Genomic DNA, 27,257 nt, shown 5'->3' on the forward strand with positions numbered 1-27,257 from the left:
TGTTGGGCCGGGGAAATGGCGGCTCCGGGAGACAGCGGGGCTTCGGCTGGCGGAGGGAGCACGGAGGAAGCATTTATGACCTTCTACAGCGAGGTGAACACCGAGTGAGGAGTAGTGGCACTGGGGCGACCCCACTCTGTCCTACTTTCCCAGCGGACAAAGGCAGTGGTCTTTCTGGCCTGAGCCGTTGGGCGGTTCCTCCTGTCTGGCCTTCGGGCAGGCAAGGGGGTTGGGGGTGTGTGTGCGCATCTCTGCCTGGTAGCTAGTACTGTGGGACACCCTTGGGCGTCGAAAAAGGGGCCAGGGTCCGATGTCTTCGGGTGGACGAAGATTGTGGCCAACGAAGTACTTGGGCGCGTGCAGAGGTCCCCAAGTCCGTGGAGTCCGAGGCTGGCAGGGGCTTGCAGAGGCTGGCCTTCTTGGGGGCGACTTAACTGTCCTAGGCCTCATTTTTATTCTAAACGGAAGCACTCTCTACCCTTAGTCCTCTGTAATGAGTTGTATTAGTGATTACTTCTGCCATTCGCGGACGCCAGGCACTGTGCATCATGTCAGGAAGGCATAATCTTTGTTTTACAGATGACAAACCTGAGGTTTAGGGAGGTGAAATAGTTTGTTTTGGGTCTTACAGCAGTTAACAGCTTGGTATTATGTTAGGATTGGGGGTCAGTTTGGTGTGAGCCTCACTGTCGCATTTCCAGCACCTATAACATAGTAATTGCTTGGTAAATACTTTTTCCATAAATGAATGAATAAATGAAACAAAAGCGTGCCATTTGGAGTCAGAGGACCTTGGGTTGGGTTTTTGCAAGGCAGTTAGTTGGACTGTGTTTTAATTCTTTCAAGGCATTGATTTTGCAGATGATAGGTTTTTACCACTGTAAAGCCAGAGTTAATATTAAAATAAAATCTTATGAACGTTAAAGGAGTTAAAATATAAGAAAAGGTGTCATAACATATAAAACAGAAGCATCTTTTTAAGAGTTAGAGCTGAGGATGGACTTCTGAGCCGGCATGGATTTGAGGAATGGAGTTGCTCCTCTCTAGGCTGTGAGCTGCTCAGAGTTCAGTACCATGTCACATTCATCTTTTGTCTTTGGTATTTGTAACAGTGCTTGTTACATAGTAGATTCTCCGAAGTATTAAATTTAAAAATTGAATTAGCACGTCCTCTATAGCCTGTCCTCTTGAGAGGCCTAAGTCACTTGAAAAAGTTGATATGCTGGTACCAAAGTTTATTGACCTCTAATGACTACTCATCAGTTACAGTGGAAATTGTTTTACTTACCATCTCTTAGTGAAAAAATAAAAATGAAATAAAAGCAATTCTGGTTTCTTTATTGAATGAGGGAAAGTACATAAAGGAGGACCCTTCAGTCATCATTCAGCCAGTGTTATTGAGCACCTGACATGTACAAACGTACTCTTTAGGTGCTGGAGGTATGGTAGTGAACAGTAGAAAAATCCTGTCTTCATAGACCTTGCATTCTATAGAGAAGGATAAGAAATAAACAAACATGTAAAATATAGTGTCAGATAGTGATAGGTGGTATGAGGAAAAATAAGTCTAGGAAAGAAGGTAGATAGAGTATGGGGTGGGGAGTGGCATGCAATTTTACTTTTTTTTTTTAAACTTAAAAAAAAAATTTTTTTTAAATGCTTTATTTCTAGGAGAGAGAGAGAGACAGCGTGAGCAGGGGAGGGTCAGAGAGAGAGGGAGTCACAGACTCCGAAACAGGCTCCAGGCTCTGAGCTGGCAGTCAGCACAGAGCCTGACGCAGGGCTCTAACCCGCGAACCGCGAGATCATGACCTAAGCGAAAGTAGGACGCTTAACCGGCTAAGCCACCCAGGCGCCCCTGGCATGCAATTTTAAAGAAAGTTGAAGAGACTGAGAAGGAAGGGCTTTTTATAAGTTACCAAAATTATCCCAAACTCCTTTTGGCCATAGGAATAAACATGGTATATAACATATAAACATAACATGACTCATTTCAGCTAGCATTCCAATTCTGACAGTGGCACCAAGGATGTTTTCCTGGCACTATCTAGTGCCTGTTTTCCTTATTGTTGTTTTGGGTCAGAGATTTTTCTCTATTTGAGTTATAGGTAGACAGAATCACTTGGCCCTTCCATATACTTTTTTAATGCTGTTAGGTTTACAGTATATTTCAGTATAATTGTGTTTTTTTTAAATAAGAAGTTGTAAATTAAGTATGAACAACAGAAGTACATCTCCCATCATAAAGTGGAAGTTGCTTGAAGGTGGTGGCTGTGACTTATTTATGTTGAGATATTTTTGATTCTTTTTTTTTTTTCAAATATTTTATTTATTTCTAGGAGAGAGAGAGGGAGTCACAGACTCTGAAACAGGCTCCAGGCTCTGAGCTGGCAGTCAGCACAGAGCCCGACGCGGGGCTCGAACCCACGAACCGCGAGATCATGACCTGGGCGAAAGTCGGACGCTTAACCGACTAAGCCACCTGGGCACCCCGAGATATTTTTGATTCTTATCTTGGAGCCAGACTGTTGGAATTAAAATTCTAGTTTACAAATTGGGTAGCAGGGAACAGATCAGGTAGCCTGAGTCTCAGTTTTCCTATCTGTAAAATGGGGATAATAGTAGTAGTATCTACTGTATAGGATGGTTGAGACGAATAAATATGTGTAAAGTTTTTAGACTTTGTTAGATTTGTTAGACTTCAGTAAATGGTAGCTGTTGTAATTATTCTTCAAACGTTCACATGTAGACAAATGTTTGCTCAGCATGTCAATAGCCTGTTAAAGTGACAATTCAGAGTTATTAAACTTTACTAATGAAGTTTTTATCTCCCTTTATTTTAGGTCAAACAAATAGAGAAGAGAGATTCAGTTCTAACATCCAAAAATCAGATTGAAAGATTGACCCGTCCTGGTTCCTCGTACTTTAATTTGAACCCGTTTGAGGTGAGCTGTTTGATGCTGCTATGGCCTTGTGATGGGACGGTTTGCATAGCTGGAGGCAGGCTTACGTCAGAACATACACGTTTGTCTCATAGTTGGAGCTGAGATTGGGTGGTTATGTTATGAGCAAAGCGTGAGAAGGCAGCATGTTGAGGAGATGGTCTTTGTCTTGTCAAATATTCTCCATCTTTTACCAACCCTAATACGCAGGGCTTTATTTTCAGATATGAAGGGCTAGCCAGCCTTGATAAATTTAAGACCTTTGGTTTACTTTGCTTGTTACAACTTTTCTGTTTTACTGCAGTAAAAAATATCGAAAACCTGGGGTGCCTGGGTGGCTCACTTGATTAAGCGTCTGACTCACTTGGGTTTGGCTCAGGTTATGGTCTCATGGTTCCTCAGTTCGAGCCCCACGTTGGCTTGCTTGGTACTCTCTGTCTCCCTCTCTCTCTGCCCCGCCCCTGCTCACTTGCTCTCGCTCCTTCTCTCTCTCAAAAATAAATAAACTTAAAAAAATATATATATCAAATACCCAACAACCAAAAAATGAGCACAAGGTTATTGACAAGCAAATACAATTTTTGGATTTTCTTTGGTTTATAATTGTAGCTTTTCCTAAATATGAAAGTAAATCATATTTCTTAATGAAGATTTGAAATATAACAAAAGCAAGAAAAATCAGGTGTAATCCCACCTAAGAGAAATAGCTACTCTTAATTGTTTATATTCGAACTGTTTTAAAAGTTCTGTTTCGCAACAAGGAGGATAATGTACTTCATGCTATTTTAAACGCTGTGCTGTGCGACCGCATGGATGGAACGCGAGGATATTATGCTAAGTGAAATAAGTCCATCAGAGAAAGACAAATATATGATTTCCCTCATATGTGGAATTTAAGAAACAAAATAGTTGAACATAGAAGGGAAGCAAAAAAATATAAAAACAGATAGGGAGGCAAACCCGAAGAGACTTAAATATGGAAAACAGGGTTGCTGGAGGGTTGGAGGGATGGGCTCAATGGGTGACGGTCATTAAGGAGGACACTTGAGATGAGCACTGGGTATTATATGTAAGTGATGAGTCACTAAGTTCTACTCTTAAAATCATTATTACACTATATGTTAATTTAGATATAAATAAATAAAATAAATGCTATATTATACAAAATATGTGTATACATTTTAAAAAGAAACTTCTGTTCTTTTAAAGTTTATTTATTTTGGGGGGAGGGGCAGAGAGAAGGGGACAGGATCTAGACTGAGCTCTTTGCTGACAGCAGACAGCCCCATTCAGGGCTTGAACTCACGAACCCTAAGATTATGACCTGAGCTGAAGTTAGATGCTTAACCAACTGCGCCATCTAGGTGCCCTTGTGTATACAGTTTTTAAAGCCTCTGCAGTTATTATTTAAAGAATTCCTTTACTGGGGTGCCTGGGTGGCTCAGTTAGTTGAGGATCTAACTCTTGATTTTGGCTCAGTTTCTGATCTCAGGACCATGGGATCAAGTACCTCGTCGGGCCCTGCACTGAGTGTGGAGCCTGTTTGGGATTCTTTCTCTCTCTCCCCACCTGCTGCCCACTCCCCTGCTCGTACTCTCTCTCAAAATTAAAAAAAAAATTGTTTAGTACTTCCTTTATTATAGGATAAACGGGTTTTTTATTATTCACAATTATAAATAATTTTGACATGAATATTGTTACATCTTTTATAAAAATAACACTTAATTGAGCACCTATAAACTTTTTTGTTCCCACTTTTTTTTTATTGTGGTAAAATATACATAAAATCTAATTAACCATTTAACAATTTTTAGGTGTACAGTTCAGGGGCATTACGTACGTTCAGTGTTGTGAGCCATCACCACTGTCATTTCTAGAACCTTTTCATCATTCTAAACAGAAACTCCAAACCTATTACACAATAATTCCCCATTCCTCCTACCCCTAGTCTCTGGTGATTTCTATTATATTCTATTTTCCTTTTTTTTTTTAAGACTTTTTTTAATTTTTAATTTTTTTTACATTTATTTATTTAATTTTTTCTTTCTTTTTTTTTTTTTAATGTTTTATTTATTTTTAGGAGAGAGAGAGAGAGACAGCGTGAGCAGGGGAGGGTCAGAGAGAGAGGGAGTCACAGACTNTAGGAGAGAGAGAGAGAGACAGTGTGTGCAGGGGAGGGTCAGAGAGAGAGGGAGTCACAGACTGAAACAGGCTCCAGGCTCTGAGCTGGCAGTCAGCAGAGCCCGACGCGGGGCTCGAACCCACGAACCGCGAGATCATGACCTAAGTGAAAGTCGGACGCTTAACCGACTAAGCCACCCAGGTGCCCCACACATTTATTTATTTTTGAGATACAGAGAGAGTGCACAAATGGTGGAGAGGCAGAGAGAGAATGAGGCACAGAATCCGAAGCAGGCTCCAGGCCCCGAGCTGCCAGGGCTCTGTCTGTGCTGACAGCTCAGAGCCTGATGTAGGACTCAAACTCACAAACCATGAGATCATGACCAGAGCTGAAGTTGGACGCCCAACTGACTGAACCACCCAGGTGTCCCCCCTTTTTTAAGATTTTAATAATTTATTTTTGAATTTATATTCAAGTTAGTTAGCTTATGGTGCAATAATGATTTCAGAAGTAGATTTCTTAATGCCCCTTACCCATTTAGCCCAGCCCCCCTCCCACAACCCCTCCAGCAACCCTCTATTTGTTCTCTCTATTTGTCTCTTATGTTTTGTCCTCCTCCCTGTTTTTATATTATTTTTGCTTATGTTCATCTGTTTTGTATCTTAAAGTCTTCATATGAGTGAAGTCATATGATATTTGTCTTTCTCTGACTGACAAATTTCACTTAGCATAATACCCTCAGTTTCAAATGGTAAGATTTTATTCTTTTGATTGCCGAGTAATACTCCACTGTATATATATATATATATGCCGCTTCTTTTCCATTCATCTGTCGATGGACATTTGGGCTCTCTCCATACTTTGCTGTTGTTTATAGTGCTGCCATAAACATTGGGGTGCATGTGCCCTTTTGAAACAGCATACCTGTATCCCTTGGATAAATACCTAGTAGTGCAATTGCTGTGTTGTAGGGTAGTTCTACTTTTGATTTTTGAGGAACCTCCATACTGTTCTCCAGAGTGGCTGCACCAGTTTGCATTCCCATAGTCTATTTTCTGTCTATGAATTTGCCTATTCTAAGTCCCTCATATAGGTGGAATCATAAGTATTTGTACTTTTGTGTCTGGCATATTTCATTTAACATAATGTTTTCAAAGCTTGTCCATTGCTTCTGTTTTTTTGAAGAGTAACAAACATTTTTTTAAAAGTTCATTTATTTGAGAAAGAGTGCATTTGTGTGCAGAGTATGTGGGGGAGGGATAGAGGGGAGGGGGAGAGAGATTCCCAAGTAAGTTCCTCGCTGTCAGTGCAGAGCCTGATTTGGGGCTTGATCTCACGATTGATGAGATCATGATGTGGGCTGAAATCAGGAGTCAGACGCTTAACTGACTGAGCCACCTAGGTGCCCCTGAAGAATAATTTTTAAAGATTTATTTCATTTTTTTTATTTTGTCTGTTTTTAATGTTTATTTTTGAGAGAGAGGAGGAGAGAGGAGAGAGAGGACAGAGGGAGGGAGGGGCAGAGAGAGAGAGGCAGAGGATTGGAAGTGGGCTTTGCACCGACAACAGAGAGCCTGATGTAGCACTCAGACTCACGAACCATGAGATCATGAGCTGAGCCAGATGAAGTCAAGTCCGATGCTTAAGGACTAAGCCACTCAGGCATCCCTAGAATTGTTTAATTTTAAAACAATTTCAGATTTGCAGAAAGGTTACATGTGTACTGTGAACACTTCTTGGACTATTTGATACCAAGTTGTTAATATAATGTTCCTTGTTCTAGAATACCTCAGTGTGTTTTTCCTACAAATGACACTTTCCTACTCAAGCACAGTATAACCATCACAATTAGGAAACAAACAGTGATACACGGTTACCATGTAGTTCTCAGACCCCATTCAACTTTTGCCAGTTGTCTCAATAATGTCCTTTACAGCAAAAGGATCCAGTCAAGAATCAGCTGTTACATTTAGTTGTTATGTCTGTTAAGTCTTCAGTCTGGAACAGTTTCTCAGCCTTTCCTTGACTACGATGACCTTACCATTTCTGAAGATTACAGGCCAGATAGCGTATCTCTCAATTTGAGGTTGTTTGATATTTCTTCAATTGGGTTCCGTTTATGCAATGTTGGAATGCAGAAATATCATGGAAGTGATACTGTATTTTTCTCTTTGCAACCTATAAAGTGCATGATAGTTCCATTATCCCAGGTTTATCCCATTTCTAATGATGTTCACTTGATCACTTCAAGAGGTGCCTGCAGTGTTTGTTCATGAAGTTGCTTTTTTTCCTCCTTGTAATTAATTAGTATTTTATGGGGAGGTACTTTCTCTTATCAAAGTTTCAATTTATTCATTTATTAGTCAGTATAGACTTAGGATTTCTTGTTTTATCCAATGTGTTATATTTTGATATTATTTATTTTGTGCTCAAGTTGTCTCAGATTGGGCCAGTAGGTTATCTTTCAGGCAAGATCCTATCTTTCCATCTGTCTTCATCATTGTTTGATTACTAAGCGCTCTTGTACTTTTCCTGACGCAGCCTAAAATTAATTTCAGTGAGGAGCTCTGATTCCTTTTAGTGAAGAATGGTATTTAGAAATCAAGATTTGGGTGCTAGGTGTACTCACTGCTGCTGGGAATGTCACCACTCCTGACCATATTGGTAGATAGGGCTAAGAAGTGAGTGTATATGTGTGCATCCATGCATGTGTGCACGTGTGTGTGTTCACATGTGTACATACACGTATTTACATTGAGTTTCAGTCCAACACTACAGGGTTTATATGTTTTTTTTTTCTTTCCATGTTTCCTTCTCTCATAGTGAGAAATCAGGCTTCCACTATTTTAAATATATGTATATTTACTTAATTGATCCTCCTGTTTGATTCTAATCTCCCAACTGCCATTCTTTTCTTTTTTTGAATGCCCTCTTCACCTGACTTTACTCTGACGCCAACGCCAGGCTGCCTCACTGTGCATAAACCCTTGTCACCATACCTGAGCTCAAAACTCCCATGCCAGGTTACCTTCCAGGTGGGTGTGTCCTCACCCAGCTCTGACTCCCTGGGACTTCTCTTCATCCCTTTTGGACTCCAGCATCATCCCCATTGTTTGATGGGGCACGTTTCTACCCTGCTGTGGCTTTGACACCTTATGTCAGGCTACCTTCCTCTGAAAACACCCTCCTCATCTTTCTTGGGCTCTGACTCCACTCCGGCTCACCCCGTTGCATGGAGGCCCTCTTCACCCTGGTCAGGTTCCAGCTTCTGTGCCAGTCATACTTCCATCCAAATGTCTGCATTCTGTTTGGGTTCTGACACCTCTTGTGGGGCTGCCTTCCTATGCTGGATGCCCTCCTACATGGGCGCCCACCTCACCAAGTACAAGTTTCCCACGCTAGGCCATCCCTTTGTGGGCATATTCTTGCTTGGGCTCCTATACTCTGTGCCAGGCTACCTTCTTTTGTGGACACTTTTCTTACCCTGCCCACTCTCAAATACCCTGTGTTGCATTCTACTTTTTTTTTTTAAGAGATTAAAAAAAAATTTTTTTTAATGTTTGTTTATTTTTGAGAGACAGAGAGACAGAGTATGAATGGGAGAGGAGTAGAGAGAGAGAGAAACACAGAATCCGAAGGAGGCTCCAGGCTCTGAGCTGTCAACACAGAGTCCGGCGTGGGGCTCAAACCCACAAACTGTAAAATCAGGACCTGAGGTGAAGTTGGACGCTCAACCAACTGAGCCACCCAGGTGCTTGAAGGCTAGAATTTTAAAGACCTACTAGTTAATGTGGTTCTGGAAGTCCCTGCCCCGTAGTTCATATCCTGATTATATAAAGTATGTTTGAGGAGCTCCTGGTGGCTCAGTCAGTTAAGTGACTTTGGCTCAGGTCTTGATCTCGTGGTTTGTGGGTTCAAGCCCTGTGTTGGGCTGTGGAGCCTGCTTGAGATATTCTCTCTCTCTCAAAATAAACTAAAAAAAATGGGTATATGTACACATTATGCATATGTATATATGTGTTTATATGTATACACACACAGTTGACCCTTGAACAATGCAGGGATTAGTCACACACACCCTCATGCAGTTGAAAATCTGTGTATGACTTTGACTCACCCCCAAATTTAACTACTAATAACCTACCTATTGACTAGAAGCCTTACTGAGACCAAACTGTCAATTAACATGTTTTGTATGTTATAGGTATTATATATTGTATTTTTACAGTAAAGTAAGCTAGAAAATACTAAAAAATCATAAGAGAAAATACATTATAGTAGTATACTGTATTTATTGAAAAAAAATCCATATGTAAGTTGACCCATGCAGTTCAAACCTGTGTTGTTCAAGAGTTGATTGTGTGTGTGTGTATGTGTGTGTGTGTGTGTGTATGTGTGTGTGAGAATATATTTATCTTTACACAAAGATATGCTGAGGTTGACACTGAGGAAGATGAGAGATTATGTTTGAATGGATAGGACTTGATGACCATCCACTAAAACTTTTGTCTTTTCTGTTTTCTATAAATGTGCTGGCCACTATAATAGGGTGGGTGTTATTGTCATTGTCTCTTTATGAAGTTGCTTTTTCAACCTTGAGTCAGATTAGGTGTTCCTGGTGATAGAGGAAATGAGTGACTTTTGTTTTTCGTGCAGCAACTATTGAGACGTTTAAATGAATCTGAGTTTTCTACAGAGGTAAGCAGAGATCATGATCTGAGCTGAAATCAAGAGACTGAGCCACCCAGGCACTCCTGGTCTTTTTCTAGTAAGGAGAGTAATGCAGTAATCGCTGTCATCTCAGATGTCAACTGAAATGTGAGTGGTCTGCCTAGACACCATCTCACTGAGCAGCAGGTAGAAAAGGGAGGAAGTAGGCTGGGAATCTGAGGGGCTTTATTATGGGAACCCTTACCCAGGGCGCATTTTTCTTTTCCTGCCATCTCTCTAGCTCCCCATTCGGACATGTGTCTAACTTTCAGCTATTATGCAAGCATCTTACACATTCTGCAGTTATTCTTTGGTTGAGGGCCCTGGCCCATTTCCTTCTATAAGCTTCTATAAGCTGTGCCCCTGCTCCGTTCTGTTCTTTTCATGTTTCTTATTTTGATTGAACTTTAAGGCCCCAGCAAGGAGCTCTACCAACTTTATTTTCTGTGTATCTTGTGAAGTACCTTGGAAAGAAAAGTGTTTATCTTAACAGAATTTTGGAACTTGTACATTACTATCACCTCATAGAGTTTAGATGTGACCTAAGACTGGATTCCTTTTTCAAGTGAAAGTTCTCAAAGGAGGCTATTATAATTTTAGTTCAGAAACTTGTATCAATGTCAAGCATTTTTGTTAATGTGTGATGATTAATGAACTCTTTGGGGTCTCAGACTGGATTTTTCATTGCAGTATCCCCAAAGTCTGAGACACAGTAGGAGTTCAGAAAAACCTTCCAAGAATCTTTTTTTTTTTTTTTAAATGATTTTTAAAATTTATTTCTGAGAGAGAGAGACAGCGTGAGCAGGGGAGGGTCAGAGAGAGAGGGAGACACAGAATTTGAAACAGTCTCCAGGCTCTGAGCTAGCTGTCAGCACAGAGCCCGATGCGGGGCTCGAACCCACGAACCGTGAGATCATGACCTGAGCCGAAGTCGGACACTCAACTGACTGAGCCACCCTGGCGCCCCATCCAGGAATCTGAACAGATCTGTGTGCTTCCCAAGAGCCATGTTGGTAATATGGCATTTGTCATGTTTGTAAGAATTGTTTGTCTGTTCTTCCCCTGATGGACCTTCAATTCTGCGAGAATAGTATTGAGCACAGTAGCAATCCTACGTGATGTAGAAGTTTGTACTGAGTGTGAAGCTGACTTCAAAGAGGTTTGGGCCACAGGGATAGGCCCATTGTATTCATTGTATTTCATGGCCATGTATGGCACCTCCATCTCTTAAAGATAGAAAAGGAGTTGGATTAGCTTTGAAGGCACTCAGTGAATATTTGTTGCCAGTGATCAGTATACATGTGATAAGTTATTCTTGGAAAAACAAGGCTGGTGTGTGTGTGTGTATACACACCTTCATTTTTGCCAGATTATCTGAAAGTAAACTGCAGACATTTGTGATACTTCATCCCTAAATAATTTACCAGGCATCTCCTCAGAACAAGAATAAATTTCCATATAACCACAACACCATTACCACACCGAGGTAAAACAACATTAATTCAGTAACGTCGTCTAATGTAGTCCACACTCAAGTGGCCCCAGTTGTCCCCCAAATCTCAATTATAGTTATTTTGTTTAATTTGGGAATCAGTCAAGGTTTATGAATTACATTTGGCATTAGTTCTAGGCTATAGCTTTATTGGAAGCTTTTTATATGTGTGAGGGTGGGAGGTTTCCCATTCTTCCTCATTCATTGTGGACACCTTCTGGGACAGCTTCTGGGGTTGGTTGGACTTTCGTTTGCTCCAATACATTTCTTTTCCCCAGAACCAAGGTAAGTTAATATTCTCTTCTGAATATTTGTGTATGTACAGTTACCGCCCTTTATTTGTATATCTTACATGGCTGCATACTTCTCTTGAGTGACTTTTTCTCAGTTCCTTTCTCCCTTGGGAAGGTGTAGGGGATGTAACGAATCTTGAAAATTCGCTGCTTTAAAGTTCTTCTTTTTTCTTACCCTTATTGTATGCCTAGCGTTGGAGAGTGGGTGTCTTCTTGTCCTAACCTTCCAAAGTTATGCAGTGGTCATTCAGCTCTGTAGCCTCCACTAACTTTATTACTATAGGTGGGCTGTTGGAATGTTTTGAAGAGTTGTGATAAATCTTGACATTACTTGTTGCCAGGTTTTTTGAAAAAACACTGCAAGCATCTGATTAAGCTTGGTAGATTAGTTTGTGGTTTTAATTTCTAGTATGCTTTTCTTTTCAAGGTGTATTTTCATTTTTTTCTCTTTGCTCTCGGTCTACCGTCCTTAGTTCTGCTAATTTTGAGCAAACTTTTTTCTAACCTACATCATTTCTTACCAGTACTTCTCAGACTTTAATATGATTCAGATTATTTGGGGATCTTGTTAAGTTCTGATTCTGTTTCACTTAAGTGAGGCTTTCTCTTCTGAATTTCTAACAAACTCCTCTTGCCTCTGGCCTTGAAAACCAAGTAAATAAATAGTAGTGCTGTGTTGAATCCATGGACTACACTGTGAAATCTTCCGCCCAAAGCACTTATTATACGATAATTAAAAAACATATTTTCCCTGCTTACTTACCTTTTCATTTCTAGTACATAGTAGTGTGGTCAGCAGGTAGTAGCTACTATATAAATTTTTTAATGAATATATATATTTGTGGTGATAGGGTCAGGATCCATGATGAAGACTGTCAGCAGCTTACCTAGGCTTAGAGAATGATTAAATTTATTCTTTAAAAACAAATTGCTCGAAAAATACAGATGGTCCTTCCATTTGGCTCCACCTCAGTTCTAATGAGTTGGAATCAGACTTTTCTACAGTAGGCCGCAGGCACTGCTCACAGGTCTTCACAGGCACTTCTGATGTTCACTCTGGGCTGGCCATTGTAAATTACAGATAAAAAGTGGAGCCCAGTGGGCCTTTCTGAATTGAAAATCAGGGAGCCAGCCTCATATTTTCCTTATTGCATATTTATGCTTTCTCCACATTTGCAGAGATAAGTAGGGGTGTGTAGGGGGTCTTTTTTTAATGAAGGAGAAATGCAACGTCATCTGGAAACCTGTCTCTGGATATAAGGTAAATTGTCCTTCTGATGGAGTAAAAGTAGCTACTGTATTGAGAAGTGTAAAATGGTATAACTATAACTATTACCCTGTTACTGATTTGCTCATTTGTTTCCTTTTTAAAATATTTTATGTTATTTTTTTAAAGTAATCTCTACACCCAACCTGAGGTTTGAATTTACATCCCCAAGATCAAGAGTTGCACACTCTCCCAACTGAGTCAGCCAGATGCCTCTGTTTCCTTCCTTCCTTCCTTCCTTCCTTCCTTCAAGTTTATTTATTTATTTTGAGAGACAGAGACAGTGCGAGTGGGAGAGGAGCTGAGAGAGAGGCAAGAGAGAGGATCCCAAGCAGGCTATGCACTGTCAGCGCAGAGCCCGATGCAGGGCTCCAACTCACGAAACTGTGAGATCATGACCTGAGCCGAAACCAAGAGTCCTGTGCTTAACCACCTGAGCCACCTGGGTAGCCCGTATTTCTTTTTTTATTTTTTAAGTAATTTTCGCACATACCCGATGTAGGACTCAAACTCACAACTCCAAGACCAAGAGTCACAAGCTTTACCTACTAAGCCAGACAGGCGCCCCTCATTTATGTACCTTGAACATTTTTTAGAACTGTGTGCCAGGTACTGCTCTAGAATACTGAATATTGCTCTACATGCTGATTATAATATTTATAATTATTGGGCACCCGTTATATTCCTAAATTCTTCTAATCTCTTTTACAGTTTTGATTTTGATTCTTCCAGGTTCTTCAGATAGATCCTGAAGTGACAGATGAAGAAATAAAAAAGAGATTTCGACAGGTACAGTATTATTTCCCTGTAATAGATGGAGTCTGGCCCTTTTGGAAATACAATAGCACATGATTCTCTTAGGACTTGCTATTATGACCATTGGGTCAAAATTTATTTGTTTAATTTTAAACTTAAGGTTATATAACTGTTTAAAAACAAACCTCATAGTGACATAAAATCTTAAATAATACAGTGACCATGGCTTACCTCTTTTTCACACAGCCCACCTGCAGCAGTAGTTACTGGTAGGCCATGGAGGTAAATGACCACTGCATTCAGCAGACTTTGGAAGGTTATTATAGGAGCATACCCACTCTCAGATCTAGGCATACAGTTGGGAGTGAGAGAGAAGGAAGAAGAGAATAAATTTGACCTCTGAATAGAATGAGTTTTATATCCAGATAGAACCTTTCTAGCCCCTGAAGTAAGCGAGATAAGTCACAAGATAGAATAGTGGCACTTACATGGAGTCGGGCTTATTAAGTTCCCTACCTTCCTGGAGAAAACATGTTAAATAATTCATAACAGTTTTTTATTTTAAGACCCCCTTCCTCAATAATTTTATCTTTTACAAACTTAAATACCCAAGAGATACCTGGCTTCATATAAATAGTACTTTCTTGTCGAGTATGTTGTTTATTTATTATTTATTTATTTTTATTTATTTTTAATGTTTTATTTATTTCTGAGAGAGAGAGAGGCAGACAGCATGAGCAGGGGAGGTTCAGAGAGAGAAGGAGACACAGAATCTTAAACAGGCTCCAGGCTCCAAGCTAGCTGTCAGCACAGAGCCTGACGCAGGGCTTGAACCCACGAACCGCGAGATCATGACCCGAGTCGAAGTTGGACGCTTAACTGGCTGAGCCACCCAGGCACCCCCAGTCTGTTGTTTAATAACTTGAGCTACAGACTTTTATTGTAGCCTTTTTAAAAACCCTTCCAATTTTGATAGCTGAGTAACCCCAGCCTTTCCTTCCAGGAGTTGAATAAGTATACTCTCTGCAATTTGTCTTTGCAAATTGGATTTTCTGTATATTTCATGTCTTTTTGTTTTTTTTTTAACTTTCCCCAACTTTTTAATATCTCTTATGTACTTCATATTTTAATAGGGTCTGACCTGTGCAGAATATAATTCTTAGCTCCTGCATTCCATTAATATCAAGTATTATGCCTGCTTCCTCTATACAGTAATTGCCCCCACATTGCTGACTCATAATCCTTTTCTGTCTACTGTTAAGCCAAGATGTTTTTTATCTTTGCCTACTTAGTCATTTCCCATTATATAACATTAAAAATTTTTTTTGTTTATTTTTTAGAGGGAAAGAGAGAAACAGCATGAGTGGGGGAGTGGCAGAGAGAGAGAGAGAGGGAGATAAAGAATCCAAAGCAGACTCCAGGCTCTGAGCTGTCAGCACAAAGCCCAACGCAGGGCTCGAACCCATGAACTGTGAGATGACCTGAGCTGAAATTGGACATTTAACTGACTGAGCCACCCAGGCACCCCGTATTATAAAAATTTTAAATTATGTTTCAAAAAGAAAGAATAGAGCAATGAACACTCTAATTCTGTACTCACCATTTGTAGGCAGCAGTTTGCTTCATTAACTGTATGTTTTTGGCTGAGTTGTTGTGAAGTAAGTTACAGACATCATGATACTTTACCCCAAATATTCCATCATGTATCCCCCCCAAGGAAAAACAAATGGACATTTTCTTGCATAACTACTTGTCAGACCTAACAAAATTGACACTAATTCCTTAATTGTCACCTGTTACCCAGTAGAGGTTAATCCAGGAGAATTTTAAAAAGTGCAGATTCCAGGGGCATCTGGCTGACTCAGTCAGTTAAATGTCTTATTCTCGATTTGGGCTCTGGTCATAATCTCACGGTTTGTAGGATTGAGCCCCATGTTGGTCTCTGCACTGACAGCGGGGAGCCTACTTGGGATTCTCTCTCCCCTTCTCTCTGTCCCTCCCCTGGTCTTGTGTGCATGCGCTCTCTCTCAAAAAGTACAGGTGTCAGAGACTGATTCAGAGGGTCTGAGAGTAGAAAGTAGACCTGTATTTTAAAACAGCTTTACAGGGTTGGAGCATACCCAGAACTAAGAACCACTACTTGATTTTTTTTTTTTTAAGTTTTTATTTTAATTCCAGCTAACATACAGTGTAATATTAGTTTCAGGCGTACATTACAGTGATTCAGCAATTCCATACGTCACCTGGTGCTCATCACAACAAGGGCACTCCTCAGTCTCCATCACCTATTTAACCTATCTGCTTCCCCCCCACTTCCCCCGGGGAACCACTACTTTAAATTAAAAGTTCTTTTAGGAGGGGCGCCTGGGTGGCTTAGTCAGTTAAGCATCTGACTTTGGCCCAGGTCATGATATCACCGTTTGCGGGTTCGAGCCCCGCATCAGGCTCTGTGCTGACAGCTCAGAGCCTGGAGCCTGCTTCAGATTCTGTGTCTCCCTGTCTCTCTGACCCTCCCCTGCTCATACTGTCTGTCTCTTAGAAATAAAACATTAAAAATATATATATATATATATATATATTATATATATATATAAAAAGTTCTTTTAGGAGAGAAATGATGTCTCATACCTGCTTTAGCCTTCCTAGTCTTCTTAGCGCTCACCAGTATAAGGACCGTAATAGGAACTGAATAGTTTTCAGTCTGTCTTCTTCATTCTCACAGCATCCTCATAATGCTGGGCTTATTATTTCTTCTCAGCTTTGGGATTAAAATCCTAAATGTTTCCCAGCAATTTTCCCTTCTGGGGCTTGAATTTTAAGGACTGCTATTTTTGCACATTTTATGATACTTAATAATTTGTAAAAAATGCTTCTGGCTGACAGTCGTTTTTGCTGTAATAACCTCAGAGCCTTTGGTTGGGAGGAAGCACGGTGCGGGTGAAGAGTTACTAAACGTTCCTCTTAACTGACAAGCCGACCTTTCCTCTCGCCGTAGTTATCCATATTGGTGCATCCCGACAAAAACCAAGATGATGCTGACAGAGCACAAAAGGCTTTTGAAGGTATTTGTAAATTTACCTGCTCCTGACTAATACTTTATCAGTGCTAGAGACTAACAGTTCCTTGTCCTGGATCAAGAAAGGAATGTTACAGTTTTGTCTTCTGGTGATGAAGAAGCTGTGGTTTTCAGTAGAGCAGTTGTCACTGCAAAGCAGAATGTTGCTGTTTAAGAAATAGATCTTAACTTTGCCTTGTTAAAACTTGTATGTGCCAACAAAGACTGTTACTGCATAGGATCATTTTTCTTCTTTGACCAACGCCAACAAAATAATTGGGAGTGTTTTATCACTGAATTAAATCTAGATGTGGTGTATATCGTCTTGAGGGTGTATTTAATTTTTCCCAAGGCTCTCAAGGAAAGTCATTGCTGTAGTTGTATGTTTTAAAATACGTTTAACAACAATAAATAATTTAACGAAGTAGGGAATGCTTTTAGATGCCACAAGTCTTTATGCTGCCTGAGTATAGTTCAGACTTTCAGAGGGTATTTGCAGAAACAGTTAATTTCAATGTTTTGCATTAGCTGTGGACAAAGCTTACAAGTTGCTACTGGATCAGGAACAAAAGAAGAGGGCCCTGGATGTAATTCAGGCAGGAAAAGAATACGTGGAACACACTGTAAGTATTTATAGTGCTGCCGTGTTTACAGGAAGCATTAGCAAGCCTTGGGCACCTTGCAGGAGGGTCACTGTTAACATGGCAATACCTACTGGTGTAACTTGTGACCACTTATGTGGTCCCTGTAACTTTGCTGTGGTGCTCATGAATAGTGTTGTGCCTTAGAGCTCAGGGTGTGGAGTGGCTGGGAGGCTGCTCCCGCCTCTTTTCCTTACCAGCTCCGTGCTGTGGAGAGAGGCCTTTTCTTTCCCTCTCATCACATGTCATATTACCCATTTCCGAAAGTGGAAGAGTGGAGCAGCCATGGCGATCCTTGACCCTGGATTTTTATTCTTGTCACAGTGAAGGGGTTGGAACATGGGCTTGAGGAAGGACTGGCAAGGGGATACAAGTACATTTTTTAAAAAAATAGGAGGAGGTGTATATCTGTATTAATAACAGGGTTGGGAAGGATCAACTAAAATAAATTCAGTTATAGCTGGCTTTATTTTTTTGCATTACCTAAATCTCCTGAGTGGTGGGAAGGGTTAAGATGGCTTGCTGGAATTAAGAAAGGTCTTTATTTTTATTTTTTACTTGCTGGGGCAAGAATTGTGAGGCCATTTGTAAGAGCGATTTCAGTTGGGAGTGAATATGGGTGTGACCTTTTCTTTGAAGAGCTTTGGAATCTGAAAAATAGAACTGTATAACCAGTAGTAGTAATGATGAGTCCAATTTAGATAAAGAAAATGGGTAAAAAGAGACGGATGGCCATAACTCTGTCTTGCTGGTCATGTGTGGGAAGTCGTACCTGTAGGCCAGATTTTGGTAGAAATCAGAAAAGGACCTGACAAGTTCTCCTTAAATCATTGTGGTATTTACTTTTCCTGTGTATTTTGCCTATGCAGGAGCCATCCTCGGGCTTTCTGGCCACCAGGTGGCAGTAGGGCTGTTCTGAGCTTGGAAGGCCCTGGCTCTTTGCTGGAGCAGTAGTAAATGGTTATTTAATGGAGAAATGACATTCTTATGTGAATGGGTATATTTATTTATTTATTTTAGATCTCAGTGGTGGCCAAAGTGATTTTAAAAAATCAGTTAATGTGGTATGAAAATTACTGGTATAAGGGGGTTTCACTGTGAGGATGATCAATAATGCAGTTGTTGAAATACCAGAAAACAGTTATACTTAATGCCACAAATTCTGTAGCTTTTTCTGAAATTTGACAAATGTAGTTTCTTTGCTATGAACACGTAACTACAAACCGCAAGAGATTAATGGGTAATCTGTTCAGCATATCCGAGGTTCTTAGGATCTGGCCTAGGACCTGATGAGCTGGGGACAGCTTCCCTGCTGGTCCTCTTGGTCCTTCCTGGTGGACTGGATTTTAGTTGAGGTTAGAGGAAGGACCCCTGGTTCCCAGTCGGCCTTTAACTGCATTGCTGTTTTGGAGGGAGGGGAAGAGGCTCTTTTTTTTTCCATGCAAACCTTTTGTTATCCCTGTATTTGTAGAAAAGTGCACATGTCCTATGTGTGCGGCTTAATGGATATTCTCAATTTTTTGATGAAAAAAATAATTTTTTTTAGGTGAAAGAGCGAAAAAAGCAATTAAAGAAGGAAGGAAAACCTACCAATGTGGAGGAGGATGATCCAGAGCTGGTGAGTGAAGTACGGGAAAAACCACCTTGTCTCATGTGATTGAGCTCACCGATGGGTGGGTTTAGGAGAAGGAAGCCTAAAAACTGGTGCATACATACTAGAAATTTCTACATTTGTGTTTTTTTTTAAATTTTTATTTATTTTTTAAAATTTTTATTTTTGAGACAGAGAGAGAGAGAGAGAGAGAGAACATGAGAGGGGGAGGGGCAGAGAGAGAGGGGGACACAGAATCCGAAGCGGCTCCAGGCTCTGAGCTGTCAGCACAGGGCCTGACGCGGGACTCAAACCCACGACTGTGAGGTCATGACCTGAGCCAAAGTTGGAGGCTTTACCGACTGAGCCACCCAGGCGCCCCTAGAAACATTTGGTTTTAACTTAAAATATTTAAATGTATATCCATTCACCTTTTTTTAAGCTTCATCTCTTTTTCTTCTTTTTTTAACCATAGAGCTATGGCCTTTCCTTTGAGAGTGTGTCTCCTGACTGGAGTTTGACTTCACTTTATAAAACATACATACCAAGCATTATCCATAGTTTCTACTTTTTTTTTTTAATGTTTATTTGCTCTGAGGGGAGATGCACAGGCATATGCCAGCACGTGAGTGGGGAAGGGGCAGGGAGGGGGAAGACACAGATTCTGAAGCAGACTCCAGGCTCTGAGCTGTCAGCACAGAGACTGGTACGGGGCTCGAACTCATGAACTGCGAGATCATGATCTGAGCTGAAGTTGGCCGCTTAGCTTAACTAAGTAAGCCACCCAGGCGCCCCCATAGTTTCTACATTTAATGTTTTTTGAAGTACATTGAAAACTTAGGTATTTGTGAAACAAACCAAGAAAATCCTAGCTATATATGATTTGTTTTTTGTTTTTGGGGACTTTGTGTTTTTTGGCGGGTGGTAAAGAGGAATAATAGCTTTATTGCTTTGCCGGGCAAGAGAGGTTGCAGCACGCTAAGGCCTTCAAAACTGCAAGCCCGTAGATGACTCATTTTTCAGTCTTTTCAAGGTATCTCCCCTGTGCCTAATTCAATAGCAGTAGTTTTAGGGACTTAATGTTTATTGAATCTTTCTAAACCATTCCACTTAATTTTCAAGAGAAAGCACACACATTTATTTGTATAACCACATTCATCCATTTCTGTGATGTTTAAATCTTGTAAGTACGGTAGTAATTGCAACTGGCATAGACCACTTTGGGAGCGACCACAGGTGACTCTAAACAGCTAGTAGATGGCTTTCCACCAGCTCTGGATGCCCATTGTGCTCCAGGTAATAATTTACAGAGAAATAGCATTGCTTCATCATTGAGTTCTTGAGTGGAGATGAGTTGAGTGAGAGATTCTACTTAGATATTTGTGTCAGATTGCCTCATTAGCCTGAAAAATTCAGTCATCTTAATCTTGCCTCAATTCAAGTCAGTAAGTAAGTTACCATGTACTTATCTTGTGTTTAAAGATTTATAAGGGTGTGTGGGTTAGCTCAGTTGGTTAAGCATCTGACTCTTGATTTTGGCTCACTCAGGTCATGATCTCAAGGTTCATGAGTGTGTGAGTCCCACATCGGGCTCTGCACTGACAGTGTAGAGCCTGCTTGGGATTCTCTCTCTCACTCTGTCTCTCTCTTTCTCTCAAAATAAATAAATAAACTTAAAAAAATGGGGCGCCTGGGTGGCTCAGTTGGTCAGGCGTCCGACTTCGGTTCAGGTCACGATCTCACGGTTTGTGGGTTCAAGCCCCGCGTCGGGCTCTGCTGACAGCTCAGAGCCTGGAGCCTGTTTCAGATTCTGTGTCTCCCTCTCTCTCTCTCTCTCACCCTCCCCTGCTCATGCTGTGTCTCTCTCTTTCTCTCTCTCTCTCTCAGAAATAAAAACATTAAACAATGTTTTAAAAAATGAAATAAAAAAGGTTTATAGAAGAGAGGCTGTCTTCCTATGAACACTTGTCACAACTTCTTGTTTCAGTGATTTTCCTGGCAATCACTGGCCCCATCTTCTGCTTGAGAACTGTTAGGTCGGTCACCTTTTACTAGCCACCTGTTTTGGGTTTACTCTGTCCCAGTATTTTAATTTCTTCAATCTTGCTTTCTTTTCTCTTCTCTTTAATTACCCTCTTGGGTCTTTTTTTCCTTCCCTTTTCTTTCTTTTTTCTTTTTTTTTTTTTGAGAGAGAGAGAGAATGGGAACATGTGCTTGCACAGGAGAAGGGCAGAGGGAGAGGGAGAGAGAGAATCTTAAGCAGGCTCCCCATTCTGTGTGGAACCCAGCTCGGGGCTGTCTCACAAGTGTGAGATCATGATGTGAGCCAAAATCAAGAGTTCAGTGCTTAACCAACTGAACCACCCAGGTGTCCCCTCTGTGGTCTTTTCTGAAGACCCTCTTAAAAATACTCTTTGGTCCTCTAAGATGTTAAGAACTCTAACTTTTGGGGCACCTAGGTAGCTTGGTTGAGCATCTGATTTCAGTACAGGTCATGATCTCATTGTTCATGAGTTCAAACCCCACATTGGGCTTGCTGCTGTCAGTCTGTCAACGCAGAGCCTACTTTGGATCCTCTGTCCCCCTCTTTTTCTGCTCCTACCCTGCATGTTCTCTCTCTCAAAAAATAAGTAAGACGTTAAAAAAAATTAAAAAGGGTGCCTTGGTGGCCCAGTTAGTTAAGCATCCAGCTTTGGCTTAGGTCATGACCTCACAGTGCATGAGTTCGAGCCCCACATTGGGCTCCGTGCTGACAGCTCAGAGCCTGGAGCCTGCTTTGGATTCTGTGTCTCCCTCTCTCTCTGCCCCTCCCCTGCTTGTGCTCTGTCTCTCTCACAGAAATAAATAAACATTAAAAAATTAAAAAAAAATCTTCTGAAGTTTTATTTACTTATTTTGAGAGAGAGAGAGAGAAAGAATCCCAAGAAGGCTCTGCACTGTCAGCACAGGGCCTGACTCAGGGCTCTTATCTCATGAGCCATGAGATCATGACCTAAGCTGAAATCGAGAGTTGGATGCTTAACTGACTGAGTCTCCCAGGTGCCCCAAGACCCTTAACAACTTTTTAAAGTTGTCTTTCTTATTTCCTCATTATAAAAGAGCACATACTAATGATAGAAAATTTGGAAAAAACAAAAAGAATATAAAAAATTCAAAATCAGTAACTGTCCATCCAAGAGAGTTTGGAGCTTTTAAAGATATTGAAATATTCATTACTGACTCCTTCACTCCTTTGATGTTTGTTCTTATTATGGACTGGGGTGGTCAGTATTGCTTTTATTGAGCCGTACCTGGCAGATAACATTAAAAAGAAGTGACAGATTCTGGGACTCCATTACTTCCCTTTTTCTCTGTATATAACTCTTTACTCCAGTGTCTCTGATTTTAGGATATAGGCTCTATGAAATCTGCATGATGGGTTATTTACTATTTTTCTTAGTATATTTAAAATTCTTTATATTTTGACGAAAAAATGTTTTAAAGATAGAGTTTCGTTTTCTACCTTATGTTGTGTTTATTTTTTTCTGTCTGCATATTAGTTAGAATATGAGTTTCACGGTGTACAACTGAGACCCAAAATGATGGTGGTTTGAACACGACCATGATTTGTTTCCCGTCCTGTATAATCTAGTTTTTGGGAAGATGGCTGCTGGTATGGTAGCCCTGGACCATGTGTTATCCAAGGACTCGTTCTCCTCTCTGTGGCTCTGCAAACAAGGATGTCGCCCCCATCCTCACAGTCCAGGATGTGTCATCACTTCACCCATGTGCCAGATAGACTAGAGGAAGGGGGCAAGGAGGAATAAGCATACTCCCTGTAAGAACATTCCAGGAAATTGCTGTACCATTTCTCCTAATGTTCTGTTGGTTAAAGCCTGAGTTCCATGGCCGCACCTACTTATAAGGAAGCCCAGGAAATATGGGCTTTTACAGTGGGTGACCAGATACCTAAAGATAAGGGATTTTATGTGGAAGGAGAACAGATAAAGGGGTGGTAGAGGACACCCAACTAATAACTCTAGTAGCTCTGCCATAGATAGTAGACTCCTGAGACTGATCTGCTTGACAGTGACTTACAGCACCTAGCTGGGTGCCTAGCATGGAGTAATGATGAAATATTTGTGAAAACAAAGAATGAAAGTTATTTTTTTAAAGTTCTTTGGAGGAAAGGACCCTCCAACGTGGTTGTGATAAGCAAGTAGAATTTTTTTCTTTTTGGTGTTTTACCAGGGCAGGTTTCCTGTGCGCCATCCACATGGTAAAAGTTGAAAAATTTCATAGGTGGTTATTTATCTCCCAGGAGAGAGCATCATTAAGTAGTTCTCTCTGAAATCTTTTTCCCTTGCCGGTTCTTATCTGGTTTTGTCTTGGGCTCCATCCAAAAGTGCTTGATTCAAGTTGCTGGTAAAATACTTAATTTTTCTTTTCATTTGTTCTTAATTTTTTCTTGTAGTTCAAACAAGCAGTATATAAACAGACCATGAAACTCTTTGCTGAGCTGGAAATTAAAAGGAAAGAGAGAGAAGCCAAAGAGATGCATGAAAGGTATACATCAGAATATTCATCTAATCCATCTAAATACCTAGATTAACCAAAATTGGTCTTTAGGAATTTTCCTAAGGAAGGATTTTGCTAATCAGGGAATGATATCATACATCATTTAAGAGACTGTCTAAAATAGCTATCTGAAGCAGCCAAACTTTTGAATCTTTAGGGTAAGAAATTCTGACTTTTGGGAAATATTGAATAGACCAGTCCTTAGGGGGTTGTTGATCACGAGTGCTGTATGTCTTCTTCCTGATTTCTTGGAATTAAATAGGCAGAGTTATTGAGGCCAGAACCGTTTGTATAACCAGGGGCTGCCGCTTTGGTGAGTATGTAGTATTTATTGTACAGTATAATCATTTACAAAGTACTTATTGTCCCAAAGTATGATTTCCCTTGCTTAGAAATCTTGAGGTTAATCTGTGTATTTTGTATTGTTTATTGGTGTTTAGCAGTAACTACATTTTGGTAGTTGAGGTTTTGTGAAATGTTCTTGTTTTGGGATTGGGTTTTGTCCAGAGATCCTCTTGAGTAGGAACCTCTGCTGTTATAATGGTCATTCTGCTGACGTAGGGTGGCCCGGGTTCTCGAGATAGTGTTGTCAAGGACTGAGCCTGGAACTTGTGGACTATGATTATTGTTGGCTGGGCCTTGATAACCATATACGTCTGTCTGTGTATCAGGGATATTTATATACTGCCCTGTAGCCCTGGCCCATGTTCTCATCTGCGATTAGGTTTACTTGATATACTTGGAATTGATTTACTTGATATACTTGTTTCTTTGTGGGGGAGATGCCTTAACTTGTATGGTCTCTAGGTATCATATCAGTACTCTGGTCTGGTTTTCTTCCTAGGAAGCGACAAAGGGAAGAAGAGATTGAAGCTCAAGAAAAAGCCAAACGAGAAAGGGAGTGGCAGAAAAACTTTGAGGTGAGTTTCTCAGGTGGCCAGGGATTCTCATTCCAGAGGAAGAAAGCTTCCTGGCGTACCAATTTGGTTCCTGGGGCATTGCCAGAACTGGCTGGGGCAGAGAGTCAGGGAAAGGGGGTTCATGGGGAAGGGCAGGAGCTGGGGGAATGAGTCCTGGTTCAGCCCCCTGTATGCTCTGGAGCCTTGGCAGGAGCAGGGAGGGTCCCTGAACGGCTTGCTAGAGGTTATGGAAGGCACAGCTGCCAGGGGGGCTCGAGAAAGGTGCTTTGCGTGTTTAGTTGAGGGGCAGTCATGGAGTAGTCCTGTTCTTAGAGGTCTCTTAGCAAAAGCTGAGGTTCTTGTGACCCTGATGTCCTGACTTTTATTTATTTATTTATTTATTATTTAAAAAAATTAATTTTATTTTATTTTTTACTGTTTTATTTATTTCTGAGAGAGAAAGAGAGGCAGCATGAGCAGGGAGAGTCAGAGAGAGGGAAACACAGAATCTGAATAAGGCTCCAGGGTCTGAGCTAGCTGTCAGCACAGAGCCCGACATGGGGCTCGAACCTATGAACCGTGAGATCATGACCTGAGCCGAAGTTGGCCGCTTAACCGACTGAGCCACCCAGGCGCCTCCTGACTTTTAAACTCGACTCCTCTTGAACACCCTGGTTACATTCTTCAGGTGCTCAGTCAGTTTCCTCAATTAAGCAACATTTGATGTCTTTTTTTCTGTAAATTCTAGGTTTCAGGCTAGGGATTAGCTAACCAGAGTTGATGACTTTGTTTCTGTCTCCCTGCATATGTGCAGAGAGAGAAGATGAATAGGGCTCTTGATAAGCAGGAGAGAGACGCTAGAGGCCCCCTCAGCACCACTGGCTAGGCATTGTGCTGACTTCAAGCCTCCATCCAAGTTTTGTGGGGCGGAAGGAAGGTGTAGTGGAAAGAGCTGCTGTGCGGCTTTGAGAAAGTGATCTAACCTCTGAGCCTCAGTGTATTCATTTTTTTTTTAATGTTTTATTTACTTCTAGGAGAGAGAGAGAGCGTGAGCAGGGGAGGGTCAGAGAGAGAGGGAGTCACAGACTGAAACAGGCTCCAGGCTCTGAGCTGGCAGTCAGCACAGAGCCCGATGCGGGGCTCGAACCCACAAACCGTGAGATCATGACCTAAGCGAAAGTCAGATGCTTAACCGACTAAGCCACTCAGGCGCCCCTGAGCCTCAGTGTATTCAGATGTAAAATGGTGGTGGTGCTCTACACACTATGGGCAGCTTTTTGTGAGGGTCAGAAAGAGCCTACGCTAAGTAGCTAGCCCTGTGGTCCCCAACGAATGTTGTGATGAGTATTACTCATCTTGTCCTCCTCTTCCTGCCTAGAGCTGATCCTTGCTTCTGGGGGTGGGATGCTGCTCTTCGTGGGCCCACAGAAGTGCGAAGAAAGCTCTGCCCTGATCTACTCTTGGATTATCCCAGAGGGCTGAGCGGGGCTGGGCTGGGGGTGGCAGAGCAGGGTCAGGCCCTTCTCGTCAGCTGGCTTCCTTGTCCCAAACCCCTTCTGTGCTTAGGAAAGTCGAGATGGTCGTGTGGACAGCTGGCGGAACTTCCAAGCAAATACAAAGGGGAAGAAAGAGAAGAAAAATCGGACCTTCCTGAGACCACCGAAAGTAAAAATGGAGCAGCGCGAGTGACCACCTGGGGTCACAGCCACAGAACCTTCCCCCGACTGTCTCCCTTCCTGCTTCGAAGGACTCATTCTCTCCTCCCATTTCCACCCCAACTTAGAGTAGTAGTTGCTTTTTAGTCCATTTTGTTTTCAATACAATTTAATATCGATCAGAGTAATTCTTTTGTACATTGAAATGAGGGGCTCAGTTTAAAATGAAACCTTCCCCCGCCCCACACCCCCAGACCAACCAGGATTGGAAGGTGCCACCATGGGTGCTGCCTTCTCCCACAGCCTGTAACTTAATGTTTCGTACTTCACTGAATTGTGATGGTTAGAAACTTCGTGTATAGTTTGTGGAAATCATCCAATTAAACATGTTGCTTAAAATGGTGTTGCCGTGACTTCAGAGATGAGCCCGGGCCACCTTTCGGATCCCCTTTGCTTCAGTTGCTTGCTTCTGGCATCCCTCGAAGCCCCAGATCAGACAGGGAAGGCGGTGGGCACACAGAGCAGTCACTTGATGCCCTGACCTCCCAGCGGCGTTTGGCATGTGCTCTCCCTTCTGACTGACCATTCCGTGTGGCGTGAGGCTCTGAGCCACCCGAACCCATTCGCTTTCCAAAGAGCTAGCCGTCTTCCACCCAGCACCCTCCTGTCCTAGCCTGTCTGCGTTCGTTGGTGGTAATATTCTGTATATGTAATAAATTTTTATACCGTAACCATCGATGTACTCTTCCTTAGGTATTACTCTAGGCCCGGGTCCGTTGGCTCAACTCTGAAATGCGTTGGAGTTGGACAGCCTTCCTCCCCACTGGTTCCCTACTGCTTAATTGCTGAACCTTAGTTTCTTCATCTACAAAATGGGAATATAGAATACCCGTGGCAGCTTTTAGGGAGGATTTGCTGTGGCGTATATAAGGTGGCTACCACAGTGCTCAGAGAGTGTTGCCAATATACTATCATGTGTAAAATGACACTGGGCTTTCAAGGATTAAGTGAATACTGGATGAAAGCCCCCAGCTTCTAGCATATACTCAAATGTCCTGCAGGCTATGAGAGACAGGGTCAGCCCTTAGGGAAGGATATAAGGTGGGGAAATAGAGGACACCTAAAATATGAAGATAGGAGAAACTGGGTGACTTTTAATCAGACTTCGTGTGATGTTTTATTTTTTAAATTTAAGAAATTTTTTTAAAGCTTTGTTAATTTCTGTATCTCCACATGGGACTTGAACTCTCGACCCTGAGATCAAGAGCCTCATTCTC

At 41.4% G+C, this 27,257-nt stretch overlaps 1 protein-coding gene across 1 annotated transcript; it reads left to right on the forward strand.

The window, feature by feature from the left end:
• DNAJC8 (DnaJ heat shock protein family (Hsp40) member C8) lies at positions 1-26,711 on the forward strand. The gene is made up of 9 exons (XM_039233862.1): positions 1-93; positions 2,844-2,945; positions 13,559-13,615; positions 16,578-16,644; positions 17,166-17,260; positions 18,825-18,896; positions 23,323-23,414; positions 24,271-24,346; positions 25,892-26,711. The coding sequence occupies exons 1-9, from the start codon at positions 16-18 to the stop codon at positions 26,012-26,014; spliced, it is 762 nt and encodes a 253-aa protein (XP_039089793.1). The 5' UTR covers positions 1-15; the 3' UTR covers positions 26,015-26,711.
• Positions 26,712-27,257: the final 546 nt, after the last annotated feature.

This window comes from Hyaena hyaena, unplaced genomic scaffold (genome assembly GCF_003009895.1).
Source record: "Hyaena hyaena isolate Hyena2069 unplaced genomic scaffold, ASM300989v1 scaffold_3, whole genome shotgun sequence".
Lineage (NCBI taxonomy): Eukaryota > Metazoa > Chordata > Mammalia > Carnivora > Hyaenidae > Hyaena > Hyaena hyaena.